The 27,633-nt window shown below is 44.5% G+C and overlaps 2 protein-coding genes across 5 annotated transcripts; both read right to left on the reverse strand.

The window, feature by feature from the left end:
- Positions 1-1,033: 1,033 nt before the first annotated feature.
- On the reverse strand, positions 1,034-11,331 carry zgc:112982 (BCLAF1 and THRAP3 family member 3). Of its 3 annotated transcripts, none has more exons than XM_028434478.1 (10): positions 10,864-11,331; positions 9,128-9,224; positions 8,800-9,048; positions 7,533-8,144; positions 2,513-2,670; positions 2,331-2,442; positions 2,197-2,257; positions 2,025-2,125; positions 1,894-1,957; positions 1,034-1,209 (listed from the first exon to the last, which is right to left on the reverse strand). In XM_028434478.1, exons 2-10 carry the CDS (start codon positions 9,160-9,162, stop codon positions 1,144-1,146), a joined length of 1,458 nt encoding a protein of 485 aa, XP_028290279.1. In that variant the 5' UTR covers positions 9,163-9,224; positions 10,864-11,331; the 3' UTR covers positions 1,034-1,143. The 3 variants fall into 3 exon arrangements, 2 of the variants coding, with proteins under 2 accessions (XP_028290279.1, XP_028290278.1); XM_028434477.1 differs by having other exon boundaries at positions 9,128-9,172; positions 10,864-11,326; XR_003672522.1 differs by having other exon boundaries at positions 1,132-1,209; positions 2,025-2,117; positions 9,128-9,172; positions 10,864-11,325.
- A 1,431-nt stretch (positions 11,332-12,762) lies between these two features.
- Positions 12,763-26,952, reverse strand: LOC114454407 (MAP7 domain-containing protein 2-like). Of its 2 annotated transcripts, none has more exons than XM_028434857.1 (11): positions 24,958-26,952; positions 23,789-23,881; positions 23,436-23,509; positions 23,266-23,342; positions 23,012-23,178; positions 22,758-22,836; positions 22,574-22,685; positions 13,642-13,746; positions 13,470-13,533; positions 13,160-13,256; positions 12,763-13,051 (listed from the first exon to the last, which is right to left on the reverse strand). In XM_028434857.1, the coding sequence occupies exons 1-11, from the start codon at positions 25,331-25,333 to the stop codon at positions 12,880-12,882; spliced, it is 1,416 nt and encodes a 471-aa protein (XP_028290658.1). In that variant the 5' UTR covers positions 25,334-26,952; the 3' UTR covers positions 12,763-12,879. The 2 variants fall into 2 exon arrangements, with proteins under 2 accessions (XP_028290658.1, XP_028290657.1); XM_028434856.1 differs by having other exon boundaries at positions 22,574-22,688; positions 24,958-26,951.
- Positions 26,953-27,633: the final 681 nt, after the last annotated feature.

The following is a 27,633-nucleotide window of genomic DNA, read 5'->3' on the forward strand; positions in this document are numbered from 1 at the left end:
ATTTGAAATTTTCCTTTAACTCTGTTTCACTAACTTCTATCAGTGTGTGTGTGTGTGTGTGTGTTGGAGGTTTGGGGTTTACATGAACAATATAAACCCCTCTGAGTCCTCAGTGGTACAAACCAAATGAGGAACCAATCAGAAGTCAGACTCACACTCATTGATCGTGTTTAAACTGGTTCAGATCTGGATCAATGTGTGATTGATCAGACATTGGTACCTAATTATTTTTAATGAGTTCTGAATGTGTTGTATATTTAAAGCATTGATCAGATCTGATCAGGTGATCAATGAAGTCCAGTGTGTCCAGGAGGGAGGAGTCTATACCCACACCTGACATGACTACACAATCACACATTATACGTGTGTGTAAATCTGTAATGCATTCAATGTGGGTCAGAGGTCACACACACACACACACACACACACAGTGTACACAGAAGTCTGCTCTCATTCAGCTCAATCTATTGTGTGTGGGTGAGGGGGGAGGGGTGGATTGTACCATCCCATGGGGGGGAGGGGGGGGATAGTGTGTGTCTTCAGGACTCTGAAGACACACTGATAACATGTTCCAGTGTGTGTGTGTGTGCGCTCCACAGGATACCTTACACACATGTAAAACGTGAGTGCAGTGCTACAGCCCATCCTGCTGGCCCCGCCCACAATCATACCTCATTACATCTTATTTATTATTAATATATTACTGTAAATAACACAGTCACAACCAAAAACAATAAACATGGTTACCACGATAACCCTCACCTGATGACATCACACACTGCTCCAGAGGCTGTGCTTCACCGGGGGGGGGAGGGGGGGGGGTCAGAGGGACCACCCTGTAACAGAAAGATCATCATCATCTACAGACAGAGGGTGTGTACTTACAGTCTCAGTCTCCCACAGCGCCCCCTCCTGCTCTACATTTGATATTCACAGACCTAGAGACAGAGGCACTGACATGTACACACAAGTTCACAGACAGTCAGTGAATCTCTGTCTGTGGGGGACCAAGAACAACTGACACAGCCAGGACTGGAGTAAACAAAACTCTTTATTATTCACAACAACAGAAATCAGGACTTTACATCCATGGAGCCTCTTGCTCTTTTCACCCTTCATGGTTCAGTGTGTATTTAATGTGTTTCATGTACTTGAGGAACCCCTGGAGAAGCTGTTCCTGAAGGGAAAGCTCCTCCCTCTGCTATAACCCTGAAACAACAGCAGAATAGAGGGAGGGTTACACACGCACACATTATACACAGGGTCTGCTAGTCAACCTGATATATGGTTCTGTGTAAAATAGATGCCGTAGAGCTCTACGTAGGCGTCGACCCCCTCCCCATAGCCTAACGTGTTCCTCCTAAAAATCCTGAGTGCATGTCAAGGCGACGTGGAACATAAGGGCTGTGATTGGTCCCCTCCAAACCTCAGCTTTTTCCAGCCACAGCGCCGAGTTCCAGCATTCAGCGTAGATATGAGAGTTGTTTCTACAGTGGTTGAGTCACAGACAGAACCGAGACAAACTGAAAATACCAGAGTTTTATTATTTCCTTTCATGGCTGCAGCACATGAAACACCGTTAAACAGAGTCAATCACAGACAGAAGGTGTGTGTTATATTATCACTACTACTGCCTCGTCTCTGTACCTACAGTGTGTGTGTCTGTGTTATTAACAGTAAATGACCAACATGCTGTGGAGGCCAAAGGACCAGACATGACGTATTGTTTATATCACTGTCCTGCTCCCAACTCTCCTCCCCCCGGGGCTGTGGACTCGGTCACCTTGCTGCTTGGGGTTTGGGGGGGGATCGTTGGCCAACCTCTGCGTCACGTTGACGGTGTAGGTCCTGACACAGAGCCATATACCAGGTTTTACTCACACACTCACTCACCATCTTCCATGGTCGTCTCCCACTTATTTCTTTCCAGGAGTCAGTCTGTGCTTCAGGGATCACACTGTACACACACACACACACACAGGTCAGTGACACACACACACACACACACTACAGTGTAAACGTACCATCCTACAGACTGAGCTGCTCCAATAATAGTGATTTTCACGTCTTCATGTTTCTCTTGTCGTTTCTTCTCCAAGTCCAACCTCAGGTCCCCTCTGAGCAACTGACACAGACAAACAGAACTATAGAGCTACAGACGGAGCTACTGACAGAGCTACAGGCGGAGGTACAGACCTGTGAGGACCTCTGATTGGTGAACAGCAGGCCCCTGTCTTTCATGTTGGAGCTGAAACCTCTAGAGAAGGAGGCAGGGTCAGAGACATTAAAGGGCAGGGTCAATGTGTAAAATATGGGACGGAGTCACTTACCTGTTGGAGCTGAACCTCTTATTTAGGGTTAGCTCCCCCTCCTGAGGGTGCAGCCTCTGAGCAGCAGAGAAACGCTGATTCAAGGTGAGACCACGCCCTCTGAAGTACTGGTCTACAAAAAGGACACGTGGTACCATGAAGCACAAAGCATAGCTTTCATGCCTTTAACCATGACCTCTGACCTTTAACCTGGTGCAGCAGGGTGATGACCTCCTGAGCAAAAGTCCCTGTATGCGTGGCGCTCTCTCCAGTCCCCGACTCGTCAGACAGCAGGTCCAGGCGCTGCCGACCCACGTGGACCAGGTCCATTGACAGTTGCCGGGCCGAGGAGGGGGGCAAGCTTTAGGGACAGGGGGGCGGGGTTAATGCATGTATGAGGTTGAAGTTTAAAGTTCAGCTTATTCACAGACTCACCTATCAGACCCTGCACTCACCTGTTGGTCCTAAAGTCTAAAGACCCTTTACCTCTGACCCTCCCCAACCAGTACTATGTGGTGGTTCCAGAACCTGGCAGGGATTGGACTAGAGCACCTAAAGCACTGACATGGTATTTCTGCGGATTAACCTTCATTGGAACATCTGACAAATGCCTTCCAGTATGTGATTCCTACGTTACAGACCAGTTAGCAGCTCTGCCCTCGGAGAGAAGTTCTCCTGTGGTCCCTTTACTGTATACTGTAGGAGTCAGTCATCTGGGTTAAGGCATCTTCTACAGACCCAATCCACTTGGTCTTCTTCATGGTTTCCATACCTCTTTTATTCCCTCTAATGGACAGATAAAAAGTTACGTTCCTCTGACTCCTTCACATGTTTGATGTTCTTCACGTTCCTTCTCTCTGTACAATAACATCTCAGAGATGGCAAAGATCTCTACTGAAGCTTATTCAAACCTCCACCATGAAGAATCTGAGGATGGATCCTGTTGCTTCTTCAAACATTAATACAGACTGACCCACCTCTCCTTAGTTTTAACCAAAGACAATCCTTCATGGTTCCTTCAAACATTAGTTTATTTTTCATCAGTATATGACAAGATCAAAAACAAAATCTCAAATGAAAACATACCATCAAGTTTCAGGTTTCACTGATCCGTGTTTGGTTCTAGTCTTATATTGAAGGTTTGGTTCCGGTCTCTCTGACTTTTGAAGTGTTTTGTTCCAGTCTTTCGAACATTTAGAAAATATGATTCCGGTCTCCCTGACCTTTACAAGGTTTGGTTTCTGGTCTTTTGGACCTTCGCAAGATTTGGTCCCGGTCTCTCTAACCTTTGTAAAAAGGTTTGGTTCCGTTCTCTCTGACCTTTATAAGAAGGTTTGTGTCTGGTCTCTCTGACCTTTATAAAAAGGTTTGGTTCCAGTCTCTTTGACCTTTATATGGTTTGGTTCCGGTCTCTTTGACCTTTATAAGAAGGTTTGGTTCCGGTCTCTTTGACCTTTATATGGTTTGGTTCCGGTCTCTCTGACCTTTATAAGAAGGTTTGGTTCCGGTCTCTCTGACCTTTATAAGAAGGTTTGGTTCCAGTCTCTTTGACCTTTATATGGTTTGGTTCCGGTCTCTCTGACCTTTATAAAAAGGTTTGGTTCCGGTCTCTCTGACCTTTATATGGTTTGGTTCCGGTCTCTCTGACCTTTATAAGAAGGTTTGGTTCCGGTCTCTCTGACCTTTATAAGAAGGTTTGGTTCCGGTCTCTCTGACCTTTATAAGAAGGTTTGGTTCCGGTCTCTCTGACCTTTATAAGAAGGTTTGGTTCCGGTCTCTCTGACCTTTATATGGTTTGGTTCCGGTCTCTCTGGCCTTTACAAGATTTGAGTCTGGTCTTTTTGACCTTTGAAGGGTTTAGTTCCAGTCTTTCAAACATTTACAAGATTTGGTTCCGGTTTCTTTGACCTTCAAAGGGTTTAGTTCGAGGCTTTTGTACCTTTACAAGGTTTGGTTCCTGTCTCTCTGACCTTTGAAGGGTTAAGTTCCAGTCTTTTACACATTTACAAAGGTTGGTTCCAGTCTCTTTGACCTTTATAAAAAGGTTTGGTTCCAGTCTCGCTGACCTTTATAAAAAGGTTTGGTTCTGGTCTCTCTGACCTTTGAAGGGTTAAGTTCCAGTCTTTTACACATTTACAAAGGTTGGTTCCAGTCTCTCTGACCTTTATAAGAAGGTTTGGTTCCGGTCTCTCTGACCTTTGAAGGGTTTAGTTCCAGTCTTTTAGACATTTACAAGGTTTGGTTCCAGTCTCTTTGACCTTTATAAGAAGGTTTGGTTCCAGTCTCTCTGACCTTTATAAGAAGGTTTGGTTCCAGTCTCTCTGACCTTTATGAGAAGGTTTGGTTCCGGTCTCTCTGACCTTTATAAGAAGGTTTGGTTCCGGTCTCTCTGACCTTTGAAGGGTTTAGTTCCAGTCTTTTAGACATTTACAAGGTTTGGTTCCAGTCTCTTTGACCTTTATAAGAAGGTTTGGTTCCAGTCTCTCTGACCTTTATAAGAAGGTTTTGTTCCGGTCTCTCTGACCTTTATAAGAAGGTCTGGTTCCAGTCTCTCTGACCTTTGAAGGGTTTAGTTCCAGTCTTTTAGACATTTACAAGGTTTGGTTCCAGTCTCTTTGACCTTTATAAGAAGGTTTGGTTCCAGTCTCTCTGACCTTTGAAGGGTTTAGTTCAAGTCTTTTAGACATTTATAAGGTTTGGTTCCAGTCTCTCTGACCTTTATAAGAAGGTTTGGGTCCTGTCTCTTTGACCTGGTCTCCCAAACACTTACAAGGTTTGGCTCTGATGCTTTGAAGGTTTGTTTTGGTCTCTCTGACCTTTAAAGGGTTTGGTTCTGGTTTCTCCGACCTTTACAAGTTTCGGTTCCGTGGTTCTGTGTTTGATTCAGTGTCTTTGAAGTGTTGAAGGTTTGGTTCCTGTTTCTTTCGTTTTTCCAGGTTTTGGTTTAGGTCTCCCTGAATTTTAAAGGGCTTGGTTCTAGCCTCTTTGACTTATACAAGTTTCAGTTCCAGTGTCTCTGATCTTTACGAGATTTGATTCCGGTTCCTCTGATCCGTTCAAGCTTCATTTCCGGTCTTTCTGACCTTTTAAAAGTTAGGTTCTGGTGTCTCTAATCCGCATTTGGTTCTGGTCTCTCTGACCTTTAAAAGGTTCAGTTCCGGTTTCCTTGGTACATTCAAGATTTTGATCTGTTGGAGGTTCAGTTCCGGCCCCTCTGACCTTAACAAGGTTACGGTCTGCTTGATCTTTAAAGAGTTTGATTCCGGTTTCTCTGACCTTTAAAGGACTTGGTTCTGGTCTTTCTGATCTTTAAAAGGTTTTGCTTCATCTCTGAGATTTTGAAGGTTTGGTTCTTTTAAAAGTTTGATACTTGTTGAAGTAGTTACTAGTTGGTCAAGGGAAGATTAGTCCATGTCTCCTTAGATTGTACCAAAAAAAATTCGACTTTTTTTTTTAAACTTCTTATTCTGTATCATTTTCTGTTATTAGACTTTATACTAAAGCTTCAAACCAAAGATTCCACTGCTTCAGAATTGTTAGATGTATTTGGATCTGAAAAGTGTTTTCCATCTTCTGTACTTCTTTGTACAAGCATCTTCTCACTGATTTGGTTAACCAATGTCACTCGTGAACTTTATTCTAAAGATGCTCCGCATGTGGCTGGACTGCTTTAAACATCCTGCTTCAGCTTGGTAATGTCTGTCTATACTCTGCTCAACACTTCCAGTGTCTAAAGTTTTCTAAAATGGTGGATTGACCGTCTCATCCTCATGAGATGTTCCAGAAAGTATTTTAGCATGCAATGAATCTATACGACTGCATTATCCAGTGATTAGTGGAGTTTCCAACTGATAGTCTTCACAGACTGATTTTTGCAGAAACATGATGGTCCTGAAGGTTAACCAGTAGAGGAACACGGATTCAGAAGAAGATGAATCCATGTACAAACTTCTAGTCATTTCTGAAGTTCCTTAGTGAAGCATGTCTAATCTTATTGATGGTTATTGTGTTGAGTTTTGGGTGAGAACCTTCATGTTTTGACATGGGCGACCGTGGCTCAGGTGGTAGGTCGTCTTCTGATCCAGAGATTGGGGGTTCGATCCCCGTCTATGTGTTGATGTGTCCTTGGGCAAGACACTGAACCCTAAGTTGCTCCCAGTGGAAGACTAGCTCCTTGCATAGCAGCTCTATCCCATTGTGAGTGAATGAGATCATAAATGAGTTAATATTATGAAGCGCTCTGGGACTACCTTTGAAGTTATAAAGTGCTATAAAAATCAAGTCCATTTAGCATTCTTAGTTCATTCTGACATCCAGCAGGTGTTTGGACCAGAACCATGTGGTGACTGGCTTCAGATCCTGTAGATAATCTCATGGTCCATATTCAGATGATAAACTGTCACATGACAGCATTAGTCAGGCCCAATTCATTCATAATACTGTATTATACAGTATTGCTATCTTTAACACTTCCACACAAAAACGGCTGTATATACATTTTATAATTTATACTGCATCCACTTATAGATATTTAGAACCGAGCTATGTTTTTAACTTACTCATGAAAATGTCAAAACTAAGACCTGTGGTCCTTTTTCTTCATCGTTTCAAAGTTGGATCATTTGAAAAACAAAATTATGTTTTAAAATAATTTCAACTTTCAGCAAAATAATCTCGCCTGCAGGAGGGGATGGTTTGGCGGGTGGGGTCTTGACACCCATGTTTTGGATCATGGACCCACCCTACCCCTTCATCTTAAACTTAACCACGTTAGGCCTTAACACAGTCTAATGACATAATTCTGTCAGTTATCCAATGAGAAGCTTCAGCAGCTGTTTGGAGTAAAACCATCTGAAGGACCTGGACAGACTCAGACACTGATCCAGAGGATGATGATAATCTTCCAATGGTTTCAGTAGTTCTTTATGGATCAGCAGACGTGGGCAGATGCTCAAAGCACTGACTTGTACCTGGAGGATCTCAGGACTGAATCTGAAATATTTAATATATCTGTGAAGAGAAAGTCTTCCTCCTCCTCCCCCATCTTGAGCATTGTTGGATGTTGGTGAGAACCTTGCTACTTTGATGTTTCAGTTGTTTGGGGTAGAACCATGTGAGGATGGCCTTTGGTCTTATAGCATTAGATGGAGTGAGAACCTTTATCCTCGTTGAGGTAGAACCGTGTGAAGCTCTGAGAGGAACTTCCTCGTGTGGATACCTTACCTGTCTCGTCTTGCTGGGCAGCTCATGTCCACCTTGATGGTCAGAGTTTCCTGCTCGGCCTGGCTTGGCCCGCTCCAACCAAGCTGTCTGCTTCGGGGAACCTTTGGATCTGGATTTGGAAATGGGTCCTCGGTCTGTTCAGGTCCATAAAAGTCTTCAGCCTGGAAATTCTGCTCTGTGGACCAATCAGAGTCGTCCTCGTGGGGCCTGTACCGTGGCCTGTCCATTAATGGTTCTTCGTACTGCTCAGACTGCTGATCCAGAGATGGTTGGGTTCTTACCCTGTACTGGAAGTACTGGTTTCTGAAGCCCCGCCCCCTGTGGCTCCTGGGCCCGCCTCGATAGGAGCTTCTCGTTCTGTAGGCTCTGTGTGGCCTCTGATGGTCTCCCTGAGAGTGGGACTGGGACTCCTGGTCATGGTCATAAAGCCACTCTCTGTCCCGAGAAGACTCCAGCACTCCTTCCCAGTGTGATGGCTCAGCATGTGGATCTCTGTAGTCTGGGTCTCCATGGCAACCCAACAAGACAGAACCGCACTCATCCATTCCTTGGAAATGTTCTCTGGGAGAGAAAACCTGATCCTTAGGCTCCTGAAAGTCCTCCTTCCTGAACCTGTGACCAAAAGATGATAAAGTGTTAGAACAACAACAACAACAAGCTATGTGTGCTTGTTCATGTCCCTGTGTGTATCCTACTCTCATCCAGTCCAGGTCGCTTCTCCTCCACTAAGTCCAGCTCTACTCTGGGATCCCAAGGTGTTCCCAGCACAGAGATATATGGGTCGGCCCTGGGGTCTCCTCCCTTAGCAGGTGAAGCCCCTCAACTGGAGGAGCTGCTGCTCTACTCCGAGCCCCCCCCCCACATTAGGTCCACATCAGTCAGACTGGGTCTGATGGTCCCAGTAAGAGCTGGAGGTGGACCCTCCACATGGTTCTGAATAGAGGTCCAACCCTCCCTGGGAACTGGTCCCACTGACAAACCTTCTCCTCAATCTGAGGTTGGACTATGGAGCGGACTCGCCTGTCCTCACCTCGGTTAAACCGTACCAAGGACGCATGAGGAGAGGCTCCTCCCCACGGCCTAACCCCTCCTTTTCTACTTCCTGAACACTGAAGCGCGTCAGTGAGACCAAAGTCCTCCAAAACCACCCTCATTAACTCATTAATTAATGTTTAAATCTGCATTAACAGATGTTTTAATGAATGAGCATCTACTGACTCACAGTGAACATCTAAATAACACAAAACACTGTGGAACACTGTCCTACCTGTGCTCTCTTCTTCTCCTTTCCTCTGATTGGCTGTGTCTGGTCCTGTTAAAGTGAGGCTCCCTCTGCTGGTCAGAGCTGTGATGGTGTCCTAGTCCTGGTCCTCTGGAGGAGGAGCAGCTCTGCTCCCAGTAACGTCGCTCAGATCTCTGAGAGCTCCTGGAGAACATTCTGTGTGAGTCCATGTGACCTCCGTTCACCGGGGGCATTGCTTCACATAACAGAGGATCTGTGGGCCTCCAGGACGGCCTGTTGCACACACGCGTACACATTGTGAGAACGTGAGGATCACACACATCTGATCTACAGAGATGATGTAGTTTCTCACCTGTGGGGGGGCGATCGAGAGCGTGGGCGGGACATGTCCGTCAGCCTATAGGAGAGCAGCAGAGCTTTTATGATCCAATCCTAGGCCTGAAAATGTCCTTTAACATATAAGACGGTTTAATATTTCTAGATTTATAATTTGTATCAAACCAGACGTCTGTTAATGAGGAGACAGAGGACAAACTGAATTAATCTGTGTTTTTCTATGCTGATGTAACTTAAATGTAACTGTAATCTATCTAGCGGTGACCAAATAGTGTACGCTGCACTCAATTGTCGACCAAATACAATAACTAAACCAATCACTATCTGCTCTGGTGGAACCAATGGAAGAGCTCCTTAAAGCCAATGTGATGTCATTACTGTGACTCCGCCCACACCTGTGAGGCCGAGTGAAGAAAAGACAGCAAATTACAGGATGTTTCAAACATTACAGACAGACTACACTGTATGTTTATATTACAACATAGGGTCTCAACATCTGGGCCCGGACCCAAAATTGGGTAACAGACTAATTTTTTTTTCTTCTTTGTCTGCACATGATGTCAAAGGTCAACATTACAAGAGCTGAAATCTTTTATAGACAGAAATGTATGTTTTGTTATTGCAATGAAATAAACACATTTATTTTATTGCATAATTGTGACCATCACCAGCCCTCCCTAAGGAAGGTGGTATATGTAAAGGGTGGGAAGAGTTGATTATTGTAAAGTGAGATGTGTAGTTATAGTTGTGTATATTGTGTAGTTATAATCAAACCAGTCTGGTGACCAGTGTGAAGCTTAGGTCTAATGGTGGTGTCTGTGGACAGAGGGAAGGAGTGAGTGGTAAAACCTAGAACAGGTATTTAGGATCAACATGTCTAAAGTTAAGCCCAGTTTTATCTACAGTCTAAGACATGTCAGTGTATCATAGACCAGTGTATGTGTAAGAACCACTACTGTAAACCCTGGACCTGAAAATACAGCCAGGCTAGCAGAAAGTGCAGGAGCTAAAGAGCCCAGGCAACCCCCCCACGGCTGAGCAGCCCTCCAGGCGCCCCTAAGACCCCAACCCGAGAGGCAGCCACCGCCCCCCACACACACACCCGAGAAAGCACCAAGGAGCCGAGGACCCAGCGTACCCAGCACCAGCCCCAACCCCAAAAGTCCCCCACCACAATCCACTCCACCGCCCCCCAGCAAACAGTATCATCCCGAAGCACCAAGCAACCCCGCTACAGACACCAGCACGCCCACCCCTCACACCGCGAGAACCACCCCCAAGGCAACCAGGAGACGAGCCAAGCACCAAGCCACACCCAAAGAGAGGAGGTCACACTCCTTTTTAAAGGGTCAGACACAATGCAACAAACACCTAAAAACATTGTATTTTTTAGTGACATCTTTCTGTGAAAACAAAAGTTCACTTTTAAAAACTAACATAAAATTGGATTTTATCATATATGTGTGTGTGAAAGAGAAAGGCTCGTTATTTGTTGTTAATGTTGCAGTAGTCGCACTTAAATATGTTTAGTCACAGAATGGTCCAGTCCATCTGTAACACCGACACTTCCATATTCCCTCTAGTTATGTATTGTGTATTTGAACATTATCTGGCCGGTGATTAGCGTTAAAGCACGGAGATTTTAAACGTTTATAATCAACGTAAGGTCATACATTAAACGCTATTCTATCTGAAAACGGATCATACCGTGAACTAACAGCTAGCTCAGCAAGCTAACAGTAACTAACTCACCTTACAGTGCCTCGGAATGCTAACGCTAAGCTGCGGAGGTAAACAACAGCTCCGTTTGTAGCTGTCTGTACTGTCGATAGCTGTTTGTCTGTAACTAAATCTGTCTGTAGCTGTAGTTGTCTGTATCTTCTTTCCGCTTCTTCTTCTTCTTCTTCTTGTTTATTTATTTTTGTTGTTGTGCTCTCGTTCTTCTTCTGTTGGTTTACTGGCGGTAGTCACTCACTAATCAGCGCATTAGCGCCATCCACTGGTAGTTCTCATTTCCCTTTATTTATAATATGTATATAATGGTACTAAATATAATAATACTTATTAAATATAAAGCATGTATACATTAGAATATCAGTTTAAATATTTAAAATGTAATTGATGAAACTTGTAATAAATAGTATATTACAGTGTTACAGTTACAGTGTTGTTACAGTGAACCCAAAAACAATAGAGGAAACTTCAGCAGCTGAATCCATCAACGTGTTGCCTTGACACAATACCCTCAAACTTCTTTAAAACTGTTGTAAAGTCATTTATCACTGATTAGTGTCAGATAATAAACTGCTCATTCCAATCAGGCACCGTACCAAAATCCCTGAAAGTAGCTGCTGTTAAACCTCTGTTAAAAAGAGAACACTGGATGCCTCTATACTGGCTATCTATAGACCAATCAGAACCTTCCATTCATGGCCAAGATCATTGAGAAGGTGGTCTTCAACCAACTGAGTCAATTTTTAACATTCAACAAAATATTTGATAAATTTCAGTCAGGTTTTGGTTCTCATCACAGCACTGAAACTGATCTGATCAAAGTGATCAATGACATAAGGTTGAACACTGATTCAGGAAAAGTATCTGTTCTCATTCTATTGATCTAAGTCTGCATTTGACACTGTAGATCATACAATTTTGTTGCACAGATTGCAAACATGAGTTGGACTAAATGCTAAAGTAATGGTTTAAGTTCTACTTGGAGGATCAAAGTTATTTTGTAAACATTGTAAACTTTGAATCTGACAGATTACCAATGTCCTGTGGGGTTCCTCAGGGATCTGTTCTTGGACCTCTTCTGTTTAGCCTTTATATGCTTCCTTTAGGACACATTTTACACAACTGTAAGGTTGATTATCAGAGCTACGCAGATGATACACAACTATATCTATCACTGAACCCAGATGACTATGGTCCCATTGAGGTGTTGTGTGACTGTTTAGAAAAAGTAAACTGATGGATGAGTGAAAACTTCCTTCAACTAAACCATGACAAGATGGAGGTGATTGTCTTTGGTAACACTGAAAAGAGGACTGCTGTCAGCAAGTATCTGAGTCTGGATCTTTAGAAGATAAAGACCAAGTCACAGGTCAGATAGTGGAGCCCAGAGCTCACAGTAACCATGGTGATGCTGTGTTTAGTTGTTATGCTGCAAAGAAGTGGAACAAACTGCAGCAGAGCTGAAGTCAGCATCACATGTGAACATTTTTAAATCAAAGTTTTTCTCTACTGTGTATGATTGAGAGAGATTTATGGTCATGTTGATGATTTTAAATGATTTTACTGATGATTTTAATGTTTTTACTGATGATTTTAATGTTTTTACTGATGATTTTAAATGATTTTACTGATGATTTTAATGTTCTTGTAGATTTTAAACTGTTGAATGTTTTCTGTTGTACTTTTTGATCATGTAAAGCACATTGAGTTGACTTGTGTATGAAATGTTCTATACAAATACATTTGTTTAGCCTATTATTATTAATATGTATATGCATATACATACAGTTTGTATGTAAATGTGTGAACGTATATTATTCTGATTTGAATATGTTTTAGTTCTTTTTTTTACCTCCTTCACACACACACACACACACACACACACACACGCACACACACACACACACACACACACAGTGAAGTAAGAGGGCATCACTTTAATGTTCCCACACACAGACAGTGGCTGACCTTTGACCTGTGTTAGTGATTATTTAGTGACTAGTTAACCAGGTCAGTGTGTAGACTAGCTGTGCATCAGTGGGAGGTCACAATAAGGTTTCGGTTCAAAACCCCGACACCAAGCGAGGAGGTGGAGCCTAATCCAGGGGCGGCACAGCCTGATTGGTCCAGAGGAACGGGAACGCCCACAGTGCCCTCAGCCAATGAGAAGTCCTGAATGCTGGGCTGCTCATCACGTGACACCGGACTGACACACACACATACACACACACACATATATACACACACACTGTTAAGCATGGTTGTGAGGCAGTATAAGTTTGTGTTATTGTTGTGTAGCTGTTGTGTAGCTCACCTCACATCCATGGACTGAACTCCATCTGACAGCTCATCTACACACACATTAGTGTCCAACTGTCCCAGTGTGACGTCCTCTGGAGTCACATGACACACTACACACACACACACACACATACACAGTGTGTGTTCTCTATTAAAGTGTTGATGTTTGTTGTGGTATAAAACATGGTGATTATTATTCATTATTAAACCAATCAATGACTACAGGCCCTCACGTCTGATCAAACAAAGAGGCGCAAATTAGCTTAGTTAGCTTCAGCTAGCTTCCCACGATTGTGCTTGTGTGTGTCTGTGTGTGTGTGTACCTGACTCTGTTGTTGGACTTTCCACGTCACTCTTCCTCGTCCTTTTCATAATTTCATCGATCCTCTGAACAAACGAAACAGAATATTTAGGTGTTGGTGTTATGTGATGACTAAACACAGACTGCTTCAGTGGTGTTACGGTCAGACTGGTGCTCGTGTTATGTGGTGTTACCTTCTTCCTCTGCTGTCTCTCTTTTTCTGCCTGAAGATGAAGTTTCTGCATTTCATGTTCCTTCTTCTGAGCTTCACATTTAACTCGAAGAACAACCAGCTCCCTCTGACACACACACAATAGCATTAGCATCAGCACCTCGTTCTATCCCTTTAGCATTAGCATTAGCATTAGTGCCTCATTCTGTCCCTTTAGCATTAGCTCACATCTCTATCCCATTAGCTATAGCGTTAGTTCACGCCTCTGTCCCTTTAGCCTTGGCATTAGCTCACATCCTGTCCTTCTAGCATTAGCGTTAGCTCATGTCTCTGTAACTTTATCATTAGCGTTAAATCACGTCTCTTTTTCCCTTTAGCATTAGCGCATATCTCTGTTGTTTCTTTAGCTCATATTTCTCAGGGCTCAACACTAACTTTTCCAGTGGTGCCACTGGTGCGACCTGCACAGAAAACCTTTTTTTGAATTGGGAGGGGGGTACAGCATAGACATACATGCTGATGAATAGTTGACTTAACAGGCGTACCGTAGTTTTGTATGAAGTAAAGATTGACAATAACTTCAGGTTTTAGTGACAATATTAAGTTTTCAAACAGTGGCTGCAAAGCATAACAACAGAAACCATGTATCATTCATTCATTCATTCATTTTTCATTATGTAACAAAAACATGAAAAACAAAAAAAACACATTTGATATTTGTTTCCAAAACCAAAATTAAGAAACAGAAAACGCCTTGTTTTTCAAATTCAAGCTCTTTTGCTTCGGTACAGGAAACAAAAAACGAACACCTTTATTCGTTTTCTCTATTACCAATTTGCCAAAGTACGTGACCAGGAAGTGATGCGTTACGCATTCTGAGATATCTTTAGCTCTGCAACACTTAGGAGTCTCTAAATCCTCCCAAATGTCCGTGAGAAGGTTCTGTGTCCAACACCAACTAAAGAAAAAAGGACACGTTTCAGATGCACAGTTAGAAGCAGTGATCTTATCATGGATGAGAGGACACGTCCAGGTCACGTACTTTGGCCAATCGGTGATGGAGAAAACGAATAAAGGTGTTCGTTTTTTGTTTTCTGTACCGAAGGAAAAGAGCTTGAATTTGAAAAACAAGGCGTTTTCTGTTTCTTAATTTTGGTTTTGGAAACAAATATCAAGTGTTTTGTTTTGTTTTTTTCGTTTTTCATGTTTTTGTTACATAATGAAAAACTAATGAATGAATGATGCACAGATTCAACAGGTTACATTTATTCTGTTTTTTATTTTACATAAATACTGTACATGAATTAATTGAACAGTAACATAACCAACTTATCATCTGCATTGTTTCACCATGAATTAAATTCAGAGGGTCCAGCTCTGATAGTGGGGTCTCCTAACCCTCTTCCCCTGGTCAGGGGTCTGTAACCTTTACTCTACAAGGAACCATTTAACCTCATCTCACCTGGATTAAAGTCCTCCTGGAGCCATAAATACCTTCTCTATGAAGACAATACAGTGGATTACATTATATACAGTTAGAATTATATAGAATAATGTTTGATTTCATTTATATTGATCATGTAAATGGAAACTTAAAAACACTTCACACCAATAAATAGTTAGTATATGAAAGTATTAATGTATATGAAAGTCTATAAAAAGTAACATGAATATAATAACACATGATCATGTGATCAACACATGCTAATTACTCATTTCATAAAACATACATATTTAACCTGTACATTGGTGGTTAAATGAATCTGTTCCCACACAATTAAAATCTGTATTTTCTTCCAGAAATAGTGTTTTTGTTGGTTTAGTTTCTTACCAGGGATTTAAAACTTAAGGTTAGTCACAGGTGGAGGAAAGTTGATGGTCTGTAGATGTTGTAGGAATGTGCTGAGTCATTGTACAATGTGATTTATTTTAGATTAATAAATTGTTATATCATAATTTTATTTGTCATTAATCATTAATAACCTCTGTGAAAAAATAACTATTTATTTCAATAGTTTTTTAAAGCTATAGGGAGCCATTGTATGAGAGTCAAAGGGCCACATTAGGCCCCAGAACCACAGGTAGCAAACACCTGCTCTGATAGAACCACAGCTGAACATGTGAACAGTGAGCGTGCACCATCGCCTCACCCGCAGCGCGGAGAGAGAGAGAGAAAAACAGAGAGAGAAAGAGAGAGAGAGAGAAAGAGAAAAAGAGAGAGAGAAAGAGAGAGAGATTTTTTTTTTTTTTTTGATTTGCAAGTCACATTTATTTACAAATCGGTGCTAAAACAGTACAAGAACACTCAAATAACAGTACCAAAAATTAATTCCCCCTTAACCACTGAACACAGCACACATTTCAGTGACCATAGATCTTCAAACTCCTGCAGGTTGTCACATGACTTAAAGTAAAGAAAATCAGTCTTTAACCTCACTCTGATCATTCTCTTAAAGATAATGACCACATCATCATCTCCACATCCATTGACTTTGTTCTTCCGACTGAGATACACGGCCATTTTGCCCTGTCCCTGCAGGAAGTTCAGTAACCGGCACTCAACTTTCCTTTTTTTTACCTGTCTGATCCCTAGAATAAACAAATGTGTGTTAAAAGTGAGGCCAAACAACAAGAAAAACTGGGACATCAAACAAAAAAAGGCAGCAAGCCGAGAACACTCAACAAAACAATGAAAAACAGTTTCCCTGTGGGAGCAGAAAGGGCACAGATCAGACACCGTGGGGTCAAGAATTGACACAAAAGAGTTGACTGCAACTGCAGCATGGAGAATACGCCACTGTAGGTCCCCTCCCCTCTTAGTCAGTGGAGGTTTGTACAGTGTACTCCACTCAGGTTTACGTGAGTCACTCAGGGCCAAGTGTGACCTCCATGGAGTATCCGGTTGACCACTTAGTTTTACCTGATTTAAAACTTTAACAGAAAGGTAGTAAAACTCCCGTTCCCCAGTTTCCCCAAAAGAAATGGCCACAGAGGCCCTCAGTCTTAAAAACTCTCCATGATGTGTCATTCTTGGCATCAACGCACACTCTGGGAAGGTATCTGTGGGGTCTGGCACACATCGCCTCATACCGTGACCTGCAAGGAGCCGCAGCTCAGACTCCACAAGTTGGCCCTTGAGTCGACGGAGCAAATGGCTGACGATCCTGACCAACCTGACGCCAATCTGCGATGCCAATCCTTCGGCATCTTTGAGGAGAGAGCCGGCAAATACCACAACGTCCGCAAGGGTTAGCACCTTCGAGCTGCAAAGCTTGTTCAGGATTGCGGACGATCCTGCCTCGCATCCAAGACGGGACCCAACACAACTGGCTTCCTCAGTAGCCACGACAAAGAAGTACAGGGCTCGGAACGGCGAAGGTAAAACAGTTTCCAAACTTTAAAAACTCCCTGGTAAAAGGACGGTAGCTTATCCGTTGTCCGACCTCTAAAATCCATCAGGAACAGCGACTCACTCAGACCCAGACCTCCACACTGCTTCAATATGGCACACGCCAAAGGTCGCCACACATGGCCGGCAGGAGCGGTCAGGAACCGCTGGATAAAGCGGAGGCGAAAGGCAGCTCCCCGGCTGGCTAGGTGTATCAGACCGTGCCCCCCTTCCTCCTTTGGCAGGAAAAGCACACTTTGCTGAACCCAGTGTAATCGATCCCAGAAGAAATCCACCAGCATGGCCTGCAGTCTCGCTAACAAGTCCCCTGGACGTTCTACAGTCACCAGCCGATGCCACAACATGGAAGCGAGCAGACTGTTGATCACCAGGACTCGGCCCCTGTATGACATTCCATTTCTTCAAACGACCTTCAACAGCTTCTAAAACACCAGTCCAATTCTGGGCAATGAAGGTCTCATCCCCGAGATAAACTCCGAGGTATTTCAGCCCACCTGACCTCCACGTCAGGCCTCCAGGTAGACACAGTGTCCTTGTCAAAGCGTTCCCAACTGCAACCGCTTCACTTTTAAGCCAGTTCACTTTGGCAGAGGAAATCTTCTTAAAAGCACACAGTCTTATTAAGTACATCAATGTCTCTTTGTGTCGTCACCAGGATAATGAGGTCATCAGCATAAACAGACATTTTAAAATTAGTCATGCTCCCTGGCAATGACACCCCGGAAAGCTGCGCCCTGAGTCTATGTAAAAAAGGCTCCAACGACAGAGTACAACATCCCCGACATTGAGCAGCCCTGTCGAATCCCTCATCCAACTTTAAACGGGGCCCCCAAACCACCATTTATTTTCAGCACACTCTCAATGTCACCATACAACACCCGGATCATGGCTATAAAACCAGAGCCGAACCCCATAGCCTCCAGCGTGCGCCAGAGGTACAGATGCTCAACCCGGTCAAAAGCCTTTTCCTGGTCGAGAGAGATCAGACCGAGGTCGAAGCCCAATGCTCTAGAGAGGTCCAAAATGTCTCGAATTAGCGTCACATTATCTGAAATGAGCCTACCGGGCACACAGTAGGTCTGGTCTACGTGGATCCCGGATTCCATCACCTTCCTCAGCCGAGTGGCCAGCACCTTGGACAGCAGTTTGTAGTCACTGCAGAGCAGGGACACAGGCCTCCAATTTTTGATGTCCTGCAGGTCCCCTTTTTTGGGGAGTAGAGTCAGGACCGCTCTCCTACAACTCAGGGCCAGCCGCCCTGTCCTGAGACTGTCTCTGAGGACCCTCAGCAGGTCTCTGCCCATCTCAGGCCAGAAAGCCTTATAAAAGTCCACAGGCAGCCCGTCGATACCCGGAGCTTTCCCACTCTGCATACTTTTCAGTGCTGCCTGTAGTTCACCAGCAGTTAATGGGGCATCTAGCTCTGCCCTCAGGTCAGCAGGAACCTGAGGGAGGCCCTCAAAGAAGGCCTGTGCCTCCTCCGCCCCTTCCTGGATCTCACTCCTGTATAAGGACCTGTAAAAGGAGGCAGCATGTTCCCTGATCCCTGCCGACTCCGTCAGTAGCTGCCCGGAGCTGGAGCGCAGAGAGTGCATCAGCCTCCTCTGGCCGTTTTTCCGCTCCAACCCAAAGAAGAAATGTGATGGGGCATCCATGAGAGCCACATATTGGAACCGAGAGCGGACCATGGCTCCCTGTGCAGAGACCCCCAGGAGGTCAGATAGAGTAGAGCGTTTGTTTTTGAGAGCTTCAATATGCTCTCGATTTCCCGTGAAGTGTGCCTGACTTTGCATCTCCTCCACCTCTCTCTCCAGAGCCTTAAGTGACCCATTCATGCTTCTAGTGACATTCAGAGTATACTGAAGACACAACTGTCTAATCTGCGCCTTCCCAACATCCCACCATTGTTGCAGAGAACTGTAATCAGACTTTCTACTACTATGGGACTGCCAGAAAATTTTAAAAGCCCTTTTAAAAACTTGATCTTTGAGCAGGTTTGTGTTAAAATGCCAATAAGCACTCTTACACCGAACATTTTTCTTAAAAACTGAAGCCTTAACCAAGGAATGATCAGAAAAACCAACTGGGCTAATCTGGCAACCCCTAAAAACATTAACGTGGTGCTGAAAACAATAAAAACGATCCAGCCTGGCCAAGGACAGATAGTTCGCCCTGCAGTGAGTCCAGCTATACTGCCTCACCCTTGGATGAATGTGCCTCCACACATCACAGAGGTCAAACGCCTCAATCACTTTTAAAAAACAGCTCTTGGAGGCTGTGTGTGGCTCTGGGTGGTTCCTGTCTAATACAGGGTTAGCGGTACAGTTAAAATCCCCCCCCAGAAAAAGAAGGACATCATCACTGCAGTTAGACAGGACGTCACTTAAAACACTAAAAAACTCCACCCTCTGGCTGCCCACTGTGGGAGCATACACATTAATAAACACCATTGGCACATCTTCAAAAACAGCACTAACTTTTAAAAGACGCCCCGGGATCACTTCCTCAGAGGAACTGGAGACAGGTAAAAAACCCCTGGAGAAGAGCACACCCACCCCACTACTAGTGCTGCTTCCGTGACTAAGGTGAACCTGCCCTCCCCATTCCTTCTTCCAGTCTGCTTCTAATTCTGGTGTGCTGTGTGTCTCCTGGATAAATAAGACGTCCAGCTTTGTAGCCTGACTGAGGCTGAACAGTGAGGCCCTTTTCACCGCCTCTCTGGCCCCGTTTAAGTTCAGAGAACCAAGTTCGAACTCACACATTGTGTCAGCTGGGAATAAACTAACAAAGGATAAAAACACAAAAGAAAAAAAACCACACACCCTAAAACTGATCATCTTGGGAGGCCCGTAATCTTGGTCAGAAACTTTTTTAACCGAAAAATTTCCTGCCCCGAAAACACGTCCTGCCCCAGACTTCCTGGGTTCCTCATAAAGTGTTCCACAGAGTCATGGAACCCCTGGAGGTCCGAGAAATAAGCCTCCAGCCGAACCAGCCTCATTCCCTTCGTATCCTTGAGGAAGGATTTTATCCTCTGAAAGGAGTACTGGCTTTGTTGGTCACCCCCTAACCCAGCGCATAGGGAGGGGGCCCCTGCATCTATGACCTGTGAATCAGCGTGTGCATCCTGAGAGGGTGTGAGCAAGTCCTGAGAGTCTCTGTGCTCCTCCAAAACTGCGTGCGTGGCCTGCGAGTCTGTAAGTACCGGATCTACAAGTGCGTGCTGTGAAACCATGTGTGTATCTAGTGCATCTGCGTGTGTATCCTCCATAAGTGTGGGCGTATCCAGTGAATCTGTGTGTGCGCAGCTTAAAGCCGTGTGTGCGCCTCGTGAACCTGTGTGTATGTCCTGTATCACTGTGTGTGCACCCTGTGAATCTGTGTGTGCGTCCTGTGAGCATGTGTGCATGTCCAGTGAACAGGTGTGTATATCAGGTGAAGTGACATCAGTGTGTGCCTGCCCTGATTTTCCTTTTTCTTGTGAAGAGATGCCATGTGTGTCGACCTTAGAAACTTTAGTGAACTTTCCAACAATCTTCTCTGTAATTTTACGTTTTGTTGAAGATTTCAGAAAATCCTCATCCATCACCACATCCCCCCCCTCCTCCTCCAGTAAACCCCCATTCAGACCAGTGAGCCCTAGCTCTGGCTGAGTGTGAACGTTAACCCCAGCCAGCTCACTGCCATCCTCCTTCTGACTGTCACTAGCAGGGGACCCCTCCCCATGTGAGACGACGGATCCCACCTCACTACATTGTGTGCCCCCCGGTGCTCCGTGCTCTCTCTCTGTGCTCTGTGAGACAGAATGAATCAGTGCTCCCTCAGTGACCGTCGATTTGAACGCTTCACCCCGTATTTCCGAATCTCTGATATCGGGGTCACGTTGACCAACACGCAGCCCCCCCTCGCTGACAGGAGGCGGAGCCGCTGCATCGGCAGATCGACGCGTGCCACCTCCGTCCGGACACGAGCGGACGAGATGTCCCTCTGCCCCGCAACCAAAACACTTTAAATTGTCAGAACTGACATGAACGGTATAATCAAACTCATCAATGCGGAATTTCATGATTACGTTTATCTCCTGTTTCCCACTGAGGACCATAAACCACTGCCTCCTAAAGGACACTACATGTCTCAGTTTAGGAGACTTACAGCCCAATGGGATCAGTTTAATCGGAGATACAAGCTGACCGTGCCGGGACAGCTCCTTCTCAAGGAGACTGTTCTTCAAAAACGGCGGAACATTCGAGATCATTATCTTTCTCGCAGGGTTCCCCAACGGAAACACCGGAGTCAGAGCACCACGGATCACCACCCCACTCTCCACCAGCTGATTGGCCTTTTCCGTGCTCTCCACAAAGATCACCACCTCATTGTTCATACGAGAGGCTGATTTAACGCTCCCGAAACCCACCACTTCACCCACCGCCAAACTACATTCCTCCACAGAGACACCCGGCCCCCGTACACAGCTTCCACGGCGTGCCGCCGGGTCAGTCTCTCAAGCCGGGGGCTGCTCCGCCCACGGAGCTCACCTGAGCTGTCATGCTCACTGAGCAGCGATGGCGTTAAGCAGAGAGAGAGAAAGAGAGAGTGAGAGAGAGAGAGAGAAAGAGAGAGAAGAGAGAGAGAGAGAAGAGCAAGAGCGCAAGAGAAGAGCGAGAGAGAGAGAGAGAAATGAGAAGAGAGAGAGAAAGAGAAGAGTGAGAGAGGAGAGAGAGAGGAGAGAGAGAGAGAGAGAAAGAGAGAAGTGTACTCTATGAGATGTGATGAAGTGCTCCTCAGCCACTCCGTCCATAATAACGTTCACCCCTATACGAACTCGCACAGATGCGACAAAATAAAATTTTCACTCACACACACTGAAAAAATACTCACATATGCGACCATTTTGGTCGCAGTCACGGGCCATATCTCTGTCCCTGTAGCATTAGCTCATATCTCTGTCCCTTTAACATTAGCTCATATCTCTGTCCCTTTAGCATTAGCTCACATCTCTGTCCCTGTAGCATTAGCTCATATCTCTGTCCCTTTAACATTAGCTCATATCTCTGTCCCTTTAGCATTAGCTCATATCTCCGTCACTTTAGCATTAGCTCACATCTCTGTCCCTTTAGCATTAGCTCATATCGCTGTCCCTTTAACATTAGCTCATATCTCTGTCCCTTTAGCATTAGCTCACATCTCTGTTCCTGTAGCATTAACGTTAGCTCACATCTCTGTCCCTGTAGCATTAGCTCATATCTCTGTCCCTTTAACATTAGCTCATATCTCTGTCCCTTTAGCATTAGCTCATATCTCCGTCACTTTAGCATTAGCTCACATCTCTGTCCCTTTAGCATTAGCTCATATCGCTGTCCCTTTAGCATTAGCTCATATCTCTGTCCCTTTAACATTAGCTCATATCTCTGTCCCTTTAGCATTAGCTCACATCTCTGTCCCTTTAGCATTAGCTCATATCTCTGTCCCTTTAGCATTAGCTCATATCTCTGTCCCTTTAGCATTGGCTCACATCTCTGTTCCTGTAGCATTAACGTTAGCTCACATCTCTGTCCAGCTGCTCCTGCATCTCCTTCCATCTTTGTTCCTTGTAATGTCGCTCCTCGTCCTCTTGTTGCACTGTCTCCGGCTGGTCCTTGACCTCCAGCTGACTCCGCCTACTGCACAGAGTAGTGAGTAGGATAGTGAACTAGTAAACTAACTAGTTAACAGACAGACTAACCACTCACCTCTGCTCCTCCTTCTGCTCTCGAACTAAACGCCGTTTCTCCATCAGAACACGAGAAGCTTCCTCTGCATCCGTCATTCCTGCACCGATATATCTATTAGATCTATATTTACACATCTATATCTACAGTGTATATATAGACATCTACAAATCTATATCTACTGTATATATCACTGTATCTAGAGTAGATATCAATGATTCCAATGACAGGTGGAGGCTCCTCCCACCCAAAATGGGGGGGGGGAGCCTGTTTACCTGCGTTGTTCTCTCTGCTGGTGGACTTTTGGATCTTCTTGTCGTTGCTCTTCCTGTCCAGAGTGCTGTGACCTTTGACCTCAGGTGTCGTGGCTCTGTGGTGGGGTTGTGGGGGCGTGGCTTGTCCGAAGCAGTGCGTCTGTGCTCGCTTCCTATTGGACTTCCCCCTGACACGCAAACAACCTTTACTCCACACTGCACACCCTGCTGTTCTACAGAAGTACTGCAGCGCGCGCGTGTGTGTGTGTGTGTACCGTTTAGGTGTGGAGGCGGGGCTCTTGCTGGTTGCTCTAAAGGAGGAGCTTCTGACGGGTGAGTTCAGTGTCTCCCCCTAGAGGTCAGACATACATTAGACATATAAACTGTGTGTGAGTGTGTGTGTGTGTGTGTGTGTGTGTGTGTGTGTGTGTGTGTGTGTACTGACTGAGGGCTGTTCTTCAGGGAGTCCTGAGACACTGCGTCTGTTCGAAACACTCTTCTTCTTGTTGTTAAAAGAAACTGTTGGAGTCACACACACACAGTCACACACACACACACACACAGTCACACACACACACACACACACACAGTCACACACACACACACACACACACACACACACACACACACACACACAGTCACACACACACACACACACACACACACACACACACACACACACAGTCACACACACACACGCACGCACGCACGCACGCACGCACACACACACACACACACACACACACACACACAGACACACACACAGACACACACACAGACACACACACACACACTGACCTTTCTCAGGTGAAAACATGATGGTTGTAGAGTTAAAGAGCTGCTGCTTATTGATTGGCTGATCTGTTGGGGGTGGAGCCAGGAAGCTGACCACTGATTGGAAGAAATGTAAAACATGAACGTGAACATGAAGATAATTATAACTGATATATAAACTAATATATTGTTAAACCTTGTGTTTGATCAGTTCATGTCTTTGGAGGGTCACTGTCATCTACTGACTAAAAACTGTTTTATCATCTGACAAATATCTCTAAAGTCAGACATTTATTATTAAAATCAGATCTAGAACTGGTCATACACACATTTATATCATCACACATTAACTATTGTAATTTGACATGTTTTAATAAGTCGACCCTAAACAGACTCCAGATCGTACAGACGCTGCTGTCAGACTTTTAACTGGTGCTTCTAGAACATCCCACATTACCACCATTCTTTCTACTCTGCACTGGTTCTAGTGAAGTTTAGAATAAACTATAAATATTAGTTATTACATTACATGAGCGTTACATGGTCAGACCCCTCAATATATCTCAGACTTGTTGTACCCCTACACTTCAGGGTGAAGTCTTCAGTCTTCAGACCAGGGTCTCCTAAAGACCCTAAAGAGGAGACCTGGTGTTCCAGGAGGTAAAACCAGTTCCTCTGTGATCATGTCTGTGTGGAATCTTTTATAAAAAGGCTTTTGATTAATATACTTTTAATTTGTATTTTTTTTTTATGATGTTCCTACTGTTGTTTTAAATTGTCTTGTGTTTTATTATCCTGTGATGTTGTTGTTTTACTTTCATTTTTGTCTGTACAGCACTTTGTGATTTTATCTGTGAAAAGCGTTATAGAAATAAAATGTACTTACTATATAAACTAATATAAACTGAAATATAAACTAACATAAAATAATATAAACTACTATAAAATCATATTTCTGTCTTCAGGATCTGTGTTGAGATTGTTTTCAGCGCACACAGGGAGGCAGACGTCAGTATGAGCTCCTTTATACGGTGACGCTGCTAAACGCTAGCTTTCAATCTTTGTTTAGCTCCTCCTCAAACATGATGTTTTACTTTGTACAGAGCTACAGACAAGCCTACAAATTGAACTACAGACAGAGCTACAGACAGACAGAGCTACAAACAGACTGAGATACAGACAGAGCTACTGACCCTCTTCTCCACTCCCCCCCCACGTCCACCTCTTGCTGCGGTCTGTTCCTGGTCTGGTTCCCGTGTGGCGGACCTCCTGTTGGTTTCTCTCAGACACAAAGAAGAACAGGCTCTCTGTGGCTGAGGCGTCGCTACGGCGACGAAGAGACGGTGATGCTGAGGAGGAGAGCTGCGCCATGGTTACCGCATCCAGCTCTGCAGCCTCGCCCAGTGATGCTGCAGCTGAGGAGAGGCCCCTCCCCCACCCACTGTGTATGTGTGTGTGTGTGTGTGTGTGTGTGTGTGTGCGACAGCCCCTCCCTCTCACACACACTGTGTGTGTAATGTTTTGGCTGAACAGAATAAACATAATGTGATTTGCTGGAGGTGATGTCATTGTTCTGACCAACCAATCACTGAGTGTCAGTGTTACAGACGTGTGTGTGATGGTTGATAAAGGAACATTTACATTTATATAGATGTGTATTTTATATAAACTCTAAATGATCTAAAGATTGTAACATTTTGTAAAATCATCAGAATCAGAATCAGAAATGTAAATAGTTTTTAAGCAGCACAAGAAATTTGACTTGGTTGTTGATGTGGAACGAAAAACAAAAAACAAGACGTCAACAACAATAATAATAATAATAATAATGATGATAAATATAAAAGATGAGGGACAAATAAAGAATAGATATAAATATATATATATATATATATATGTACAGTGCAGCAGGTAATGTCTTCGTGCTTCATGGAGGTGGTGATGGGGGGGGGGGTTCAGTGGGTGACTGGGGGTGTGTTCCTATGGATGGTGGCGGAGTTAAAGAAGCTAATAATACATTTTATTTGTAATTCATTGTAGTGGGTTCGATACAAGAAAATGATATGGCTTAGTCAGGTTCGTGTTCTGGTGAATTTATTGTGCAGTTCCGCCCAAAAGTGCAAACAAAAAAAATGACTTTGCCAAAAACCAGATCCACGTGCACTTCTTTCTATAATAATTACAATATTTACAATATTTACAGCCTGCTTCGTCCTTGCCAAGAATTGGTACCTTCCATGTACTCAGCTCCCCCTTCAAGCACACCACCCTCCTGTCGTGTTGAAGGTCCTTTATATAGCCTGAGGCCCCGCCCCCAACACAATGAAAAGAAAGAAAACCAACAGTCTCTCTACACACAAAAAAAACTAACCACAATAATATATTTACTAACGGCTCAAAAATTCCCCAAAAGAGAAAATAAAATAATTCTTTACTGAAACCGTAAAGTCACCTGACGTCCCGTGACGTCACTCATGCGCGCCCTGCATATGACGCAATATAATGCGGAAGACGTATTCACTCAGGTTGGCTGGGTGAGTGTATGAATGAGTGGCGTAAACCGGTGAAATGTTTGCAACTCGGAGAAAACTATGGATGGAAAAGGAGTTGAGCAGCGGCCAAGTGTGCACCCATGGCGGCTGCGGTGGCTGATGACAAGAACCCTGAGGACCGTGGTAAACGGATGAAACGGTAAGGAAAAGCTGGTCTGAGTGAGTGTGAATGTATATGTGTGCGTTATCGTCGTGGCCCCCCCCCCGCACTAGCTGACGGGGCTACTCCGTCACATTCATGCCAAAGTTATGGAAGTTATTGCCAAGGGGGAGGAGGTAAATAACGAAGAGAAGGGGCCCCAGGACTGAGCCCTGGGGTACACCTGTAGTGACGGGGGAGGGGTTTGATTTAAAGGATTTCAACTGGATGAACTGAAAGCTGTTTTTGTGTCTGGAGGTTCTGGTCCTGATGGATCCAAACCTCCTTCCAGAGGAGACATTGAAACAGTTTATGACCAGGGTGGGAGGAGTCAGCCACAATCTTTCCTGCACACCTCAGAGTCCTGGAGGCGTTGAGGTCCTGGAGGGGTTCAGGTCCTGGAGGGAGGGCAGATTGCAGCCGATGACCTTCTCTGCTGAGTAGATGATACGCTGCAGTCTGGCCTTGTCCTTGGCCGTAGCTGCAGGTACCAGATGGTGATGGAGGAGCAGAGGATGGACTGGATGATGGAGCTGTAGAAGTTCAGGAGTTTGACCGACTGGTGAGAGGAGGTGCAGCTGTTGGTGTACAGGGAGAAGATCAGAGGAGAAAGAACACAGCCCTGAGGAGATCCAGTGCTGATGGTCCTGGAGCAGAGATGGTTTTTCCCAGCTTCACGTGCTGCTTCCTGTCAGACAGGAAGTCTGTGATCCACTTGCAGGTGGAGTCTGGCACGTTCAGCTGGGAAAGCTTGTCCTGAAGGAGAGCTGGGATTATAGTGTTGAAAGCAGAGCTGAAGTCCACAAACATCTAGTATGTATAGTTGGAGCTGGAGCTACTTCAGAGCTAGTCCTGTTTAGTTGAAGAACCGGTTTGGTTGGAGCCACGTCCTTGCGTCTCCGCAATACGTCAGTACGTCACTGATTCATAGCGGTTTACCCATGAGCACCTGCGCCATAATGAAGCCCATGCTATGACTGTTGACATCGTATAAATATTATTTATTTATTCAGTTCATTTCCGACATGGTTGCAATCACAGAAATTCACTTTAACATTCAGAGCAGAAATCATATCGTCACCGTTTTTTTGTCTTTTTTTCATGCCAGAAAGGGCGACGGAAAAAATCAGTTTGCTTCTCTAAATCCGTCCCGATTTGAACACAGAAAATTCTACATC

The sequence above is a fragment of the Gouania willdenowi genome, chromosome 20 (genome assembly GCF_900634775.1).
Source record: "Gouania willdenowi chromosome 20, fGouWil2.1, whole genome shotgun sequence".
Classification (NCBI taxonomy): domain Eukaryota; kingdom Metazoa; phylum Chordata; class Actinopteri; order Blenniiformes; family Gobiesocidae; genus Gouania; species Gouania willdenowi.

Coding starts and splice junctions, on each gene's coding strand:
- zgc:112982 (XM_028434478.1), bottom strand. CDS start 9,162: ATGTCCCGCCCACGCTCTCGATCGCCCCCCCACAG. Junction 2,443..2,512: donor CCTGCTGCACCAGGTTAAAG/GTCAGAGGTCAT, acceptor TCCTTTTTGTAG/ACCAGTACTTCAGAGGGCGT. Junction 2,258..2,330: donor AAGAGGTTCAGCTCCAACAG/GTAAGTGACTCC, acceptor CTCCTTCTCTAG/AGGTTTCAGCTCCAACATGA.
- LOC114454407 (XM_028434856.1), bottom strand. CDS start 25,333: ATGACATCACCTCCAGCAAATCACATTATGTTTATTCTGTTCAGCCAA. Junction 23,882..24,957: donor GGGGGGGAGTGGAGAAGAGG/GTCAGTAGCTCT, acceptor TCTTCCAATCAG/TGGTCAGCTTCCTGGCTCCA. Junction 22,837..23,011: donor CAGCAGAGAGAACAACGCAG/GTAAACAGGCTC, acceptor ATATCGGTGCAG/GAATGACGGATGCAGAGGAA.